Here is a 6268-nt window from a genome sequence, read left to right on the forward strand (position 1 = left end):
TCCTCTTATTGCACAAATTCATACCAGGTTGTAAGCCACCTGAATACTGTATCTAGCTTGGCCAATATCTATGCCTCCTGGATCAGGCAGAGGAGTTCTGAAATAAGAAGAATTGGATTTTTTTTGGGGAATGGTGATCTTATTCTGGCCACTAAGGTCTACATAGACCTGTAAGGTTTTGTCCGAAGAGAAATCAAGAAGGGGATGGGGGGAGTGAAACCCTCCCCTAGATTCTTGTGAATGAAAGATACCATAGCTTGAGTCTGAGGTCCAAACAAAGGTAGACTGATCCTGTAGGAGGAAGGTTACCTGGCTGGTGGTCCATAGGACAGTCATATGGGGAGTTAGGTGGAAGTTACGTAGTTGGTAAGTTTGAATACAGACACTGGTCCATCAAGTTCAACCAGAAGTTCTGTAGAAGCTTTATCAGAAACAGTGCAAATAAAATACAAAACATTGTTCATAAACATTGATCACGTGGGAGCTAGAGAGACACAAAGTAACTCTAGGGGCCTAGGGCCCTGTCAGCATGGTCAGCTGGGAATCTGTCTGCTGATCCCTGCTGAGTAGATGGATGACACAGTCTAACACAGCCCACTGTTCTCTATGGGGTGGTTGGATATAAATGGACCGCCTGTCCATTTACATCCGACTATCATCTGATCCTCTAGAAGGATGGAGAATGGATCACCCACCTGTCTATTCTTAGCAGATTGGTTGTGATGCAGGTGGGTGTAAACAGATCTGTCCATTTACATGCACCTCCCCATAGAGAACAATGGATGGTCTAAACGGGTCCTCCTGAAAATTGGGCCGGTGGACCCTATTGGTCCGCCAATGTGAAAGGGGCCATAGAGAGATACACAGTAACATTGTTTCTAAACATCAATCAGACGGGAGACAGAGAGATGCAAAGTAATATTGTTTATTAACATCAATCAGATAGGATGTATAACAATTTTAGGAAAAAAAAATTGTATCCTTATCTACTGTAGCAATATTTTTTAGTCTATGGATTGCATTAAAACATAAAATCATTTGTACAATACAATATCCCCCCCCCCCCACACCAAACAAAAAAAACCTTTGTTTTAATACTGTACTATAATAATGTAATTATGGACTAAATTAACCAGTCCCTAGTAAAAATGTAACATTTGCTCTCCATGGGAGGGGCGTATATAGGGTGGAGAGGTGAAATGGTGAAGGACATTGATTGCCATCATCACTGACATGATGTTCGACCACAAAATTGTATCACCTGTAAGGCTTATGGGTTGGAAGGGAGCAAAAGGGCCAACTGCTCGGCATGGTGTCAGTAGCAACAGCAGTTCCCATTGGGCAGAGCTATATGGGTTAGTTGGCACCAGGGTAGAGGAAAGGTGGTTGCAGCCAATAACTGTGATCAATCAGGGAGAAAGATGGCAAAATATCTGGCAAAATTTTACAATATTTTAAAATAATATCATCAGTGGCAGATTTATCCCATCTCCCTTCAAGATAATGAAATAGATGAATGCCATACACCCAACACAGGATAGAGGGGCTCGGTGAAGTAGGCTGTGAAGGTGTGGAGGTGGCGGATGGGGTCACACATATAGAAGGAGATCTGCCCAGCCTCATAATCCAGATATACCCGGACTCGGCTACCAGGAATATCATCAGGGAGATCGGTCACAGTATAGTCATGCACAGCTTTATACTTTTTACCCCTCCTGTCCAAACCCCAGGACACGTCATTACATCCAATCAAGGAGTCATCCCCCTCCCTGTCTATACAGTCATAACACATCCCAATAATCCAGTTATTGGATCTCTGGACATCTACTTCCCAATAATGTCGCCCTGAAGAGAAACTCTGATTGCCTAAAACTTGAAAATTATCTGTAAATCTTTCCTCAGTCTTTGGGCGATACTGATACGCACCTGACCAGGACAGAGTCTTCTTATCATTGGAGATGCATGCAAAATTAGAAGCTATGTCCTCATCCAAAACCATATCTACAGCTTTCTGAAAATAGATCCCCCCAATGACACCAGTGATTATATCTGATAAACCAGTGCGGAGCATATCTGAGACCCAGGACAAATCCAGATCCCCCCCATCATAGAGCAGTTCATCATGTCTCTCTGTGTCCTCCTCATCTCCATCCCCTGTATCATACAAGTCACCTGTGTCCGATTCCTGTAGGATGGTCAATGGATCTGTCATGGCACACAGTTCCTTTAATGGAAGTATCTTCTTGGACAGCTCCTCCATCTTTAATTCCAACTGCTGGATCAAATCGTTGACTGGGCTTAAGATCCACTCTGCTTGCACAGCAATCTCACTCAAAATTCTCTTCTCCAGGTCTTCCAGAGGTCTCCTGAGATCTTGGAACAGGGCAGTGACTCTCCTGGTTTCACCATCTGCTTTGCCAGTTTGTTCTCCAGTTAAACTGCAGGAGATGCAGATACAGGCGGTGTCCTCGGTGCAGCAATACTCCAGGATCTTCTTATGGACGGAGCATTTCATCTTCTCCGTGGTGGTGGTGGGGTCACACAAGACATGTACTGGTGACTTACTGTGGACTCTCAGATGGTTTTCACATAGAGAAGCCTCACATAGCAGACAGGACTTCACAGCAGGTACAGAGGTGTGAATACAGTAAGTACAGGAGATGCCGGTCTTCTCTGGATCTGGAGGAGCAGACAGGAAATGCTGAGTTATATTACGCAGAGTTCTATTTCTTTGCAGCGGGGGTCGCTCCTGGAACTCTTCCCTGCACTGAGGGCAGCAATAACCTCCATTCTCCTCCTGTGTATCAAAGACACAGTCAATGCAGACCAGGCAGAAATTGTGCCCACATTTCAACATGATGGGATCCATATAAATGTTCAGGCAGATGGAACAATCCAGCTCAGCTCTCAGATCTGCAGATGCCATGGCCAACAGCAAAAAAGACAAATGATCATCAGACTTGGTTGTATTCCAAAACCAGTTTGTCTGGTCAGGCAATTTCCTGCAGAGGGCGGGGCTAAGAAGGTGTTTGTCCAGGTAGCTGAAAAGGTCACAAAAAGCTGAAAAAAGTCAACAATCTCCCCCCAAAAACAAATGTAACCACCAGGGGGTGTCTCATCAAATTTAGACTGCTTGGTCAGTTCCTAGTCTGGCTTTGCTCAGTTCCTTGGAAGTTCTGCCTCCCTGTCTGTTCTCCATTCTGTCAATTGGTGGCACTGGTACCTCTGGCATTGGCATGAGGATACAAAGTAGGCTTGGGTTATGAATATTCATATGGGTGGTAATAGGTTTGTGTTCTGGAGGATATATCCCACCTTGGTGAGTGGGGCCTCCATCCTTGTTACAATGGTGCTGCTGTTCTGTCTTTTGTTCCCTCTGAATATGAAGAAATCTTTGAAATGTGTTTTTTTTACTGAATTGTTGTTTGCCCGATCATTCACTATTATGTGTTTTTTAACAGAATTTTTGACCTTTGCAGTAATATCACGTGACAAAAAAATTGGAACTACCAACATGATATTCTCTAGGGCAGGGGTGGACAAACTGTGGCTCTCCAGATGTTGTGGAACTACATTTCCCATGAGCCATTGCAAAGATTAAAAAACTGACAGTTACAGCTATGACTTGGCCCTTTGCCTGCTTTTATCTGGCCCTTGGGGAACTATTTCATTCATTGACACCAACAATGGGGCATAATTCCCCCCCAACGGACACCAATGAAGGGGCACAATTACTCCAAATGATGCCAATTACAGGGGACAATTTCTCCCAATGACACCAAAAATGGGGCTCAGTAACACCAAAGATTGGACACAATTCTTCCTAATGACACCAAGGATGGGGCACAATTTCTAATAATGACACCGACAATGGGGCCCAATGAGATCAATGATGAGGCACAATTCATTCCAATGACACCAAGGATTGAACATTGTTTTTTCCCAATGGCCAAAGTCTCCCCCCCATCCCTTAAAGTCTGATTGACAGTAAACTGGCCCTTTGCTCAGAAAGTTTAGAGACCCCTGCTTCCAGAAAACATATAATATTTTGGATGGGTTTTGTGTCATCTTCAGGACTAAAATTATGTTTTTTTTACAAGGTGTGCAAAAACAAACTGATGAAAAAAAGGGTTAATGCCAGAAAGAATGTTGTAAAAAAAAAGGTGTTTGTCTAGAAACAAGATGGTGGGGGATGATGCCAGCCTCTGAGAGTTTGGAAAAGTGGTCACCTGGGATGGTTTTCACAATAGGCCCCCCACACAGGTTTAGATATAAGGAGCACGCATGCAAAATGACTGTAAATTTCCCACCACAGGGGACTGGCAGACAATACCACACCTTGGGGTGGATGGGGAACATGTGATTGGAATGGTAATGAGTCTCATGCAAAGAGCTAAACAAAAAAATAAATAAATAAATAAACAAAAAAAACCCATATCATTATCACATAGCTTAGCTGAGCTCCAGATCTACAAAGAAATAGAAAAAAAAAAAGACAAAAGCTGGTCTTCTTACACTGCAGGTACCCCACATGGAAGAAAAATATATTTAAAATATATCTTTAAAATATTCTTCCCAAATATATTGACATATATTTGAAATACTACAATTTTGGCCGTATTCAATATACTTCAAAATATGTTTATATACATACATACATACACATATATATATATACACATGCACATATTTTTAAAAATACATTTAATCTACATTTTTGGAATGCATTTACAAATATAAGTAAAAATATATGTTAAAATAACTTTTTTATATGTTAAAAACGACCTGAAGAATATATTTAAAAATAAATATTTTTCATATATTTTGTAATATATTTATATATATACATACAGTATATATATATATATATATATATATATATAAAAACATTTTTTTATTAAATATATTCTTTAGATCTTTTTTAACATACAAAAAAGTAATTTTGACACATATTTTTACTTATATTTGTAAATGAATTCCAAAATTGCAGATTAAATGCATTTTTACAAATATTTTTCTTGTATTTTGTAATAAAAACACATTTCAACATATAGTATGTGTATATATACATACATACATATACTGTGTATATTATATATATATATATATATATATATATACACACACACACACAATGCATGTTGAAATGTGTTTTTATATATTAATAAATATATGAAAAGTATTTGTAATATCTTTCTTTAAAATATATTCTTCAGTTCTTTTTTAACATATAAAAAGGTCATTTTTACATATATTTGTATTTCAACACACAGTGTGTGTGTGTGTGTATATATATATATATATACACACACACACTGCATGTTGAAATGTGTTTTTTAGATGTACAAAACATATGAAAAGTATTTTTTTAAAACTTTTTTTTTAACTGTATTCTTCAGATTTTTTTTAACATATAAAAAAGTCATTTTAACATATATTTGTAAATGCATTCCAAAAATGTAGATTAAATGTATTTTTAAAAATATTTTTCATATGTTGTGTAATAAAAATGCATTTCAACATTATTATTATTATTATTATACAGGATTTATATAGAGCCAACAGTTTGCTCAGCACTTTACAATATAATGAGAAACAATACAGCAACAGTACAGCTCAATACAAGAGGCATAGGAGGGCCTGATCCTTAGAGCTTACAATCTAGGAGGGAGGGGCTAGTGGTACAAAAGGTAGTAAGTGTGGGGGATGGGCTGGTAGGAGGAATACAAGATTCCATTATTAGCTGAGGGCAGGATAGGCTTCCCTGAAGAGAGAGGTTTTCAGAGATCGCCTAAAAATGAGCAGAGTAGGCGATAGTCTGATAGATTGGGGTAGAGAGTTCCAGAGGATGGGGGAAGCTGTGGAGAAGTCCTGGAGACGAGCAGGGGAGGAGGAGACAAGGGAGCTAGAGAGCAGGAGGTTGTGGAAGGAGCGGAGAGTACGGTTTGGGTGATATTTGTAGATAAGATCAAAGATGTAATTTGGGGCAGAGTTATAAATGGCTTTATATGTTATTGTTAATGTTTTGAATTTTATCCGTTGGGCAATTGGAAGCCAGTGGAGGGATTGGCAGAGAGGGGTGGAGGACACTGAATGGAGGCCAGTGGAGGGATTGGCAGAGAGGGGTGGAGGACACTGAATGGAGGGATTGGCAGAGAGGGGTGGAGGACACGGAATGGAGACCAGTGGAGGGATTGGCAGAGAGGGGTGGAGGACACTGAATGGAGGCCAGTGGAGGGATTGGTAGAGAGGGATGGAGGACAATGAA

General features: G+C 40.0%; 1 protein-coding gene across 1 annotated transcript; it reads right to left on the reverse strand.

The window, feature by feature from the left end:
- Positions 1 to 1008: 1008 nt before the first annotated feature.
- Positions 1009 to 3427, reverse strand: LOC149438538 (nuclear factor 7, ovary-like). The gene has a single exon (XM_089659701.1). It carries the CDS (start codon positions 2924 to 2926, stop codon positions 1496 to 1498), a length of 1431 nt encoding a protein of 476 aa, XP_089515827.1. The 5' UTR covers positions 2927 to 3427; the 3' UTR covers positions 1009 to 1495.
- Between the last annotated feature and the right edge of the window lie 2841 nt (positions 3428 to 6268).

This window comes from Staurois parvus, unplaced genomic scaffold (assembly GCF_062004578.1).
Source record: "Staurois parvus isolate SC_StPar_1 unplaced genomic scaffold, SC_StPar_1.0 ptg001181l, whole genome shotgun sequence".
Taxonomy (NCBI): Eukaryota; Metazoa; Chordata; class Amphibia; order Anura; family Ranidae; genus Staurois; species Staurois parvus.

Coding starts and splice junctions, on each gene's coding strand:
- LOC149438538 (XM_089659701.1), bottom strand. CDS start 2,926: ATGGCATCTGCAGATCTGAGAGCTGAGCTGGATTGTTCCATCTGCCTG.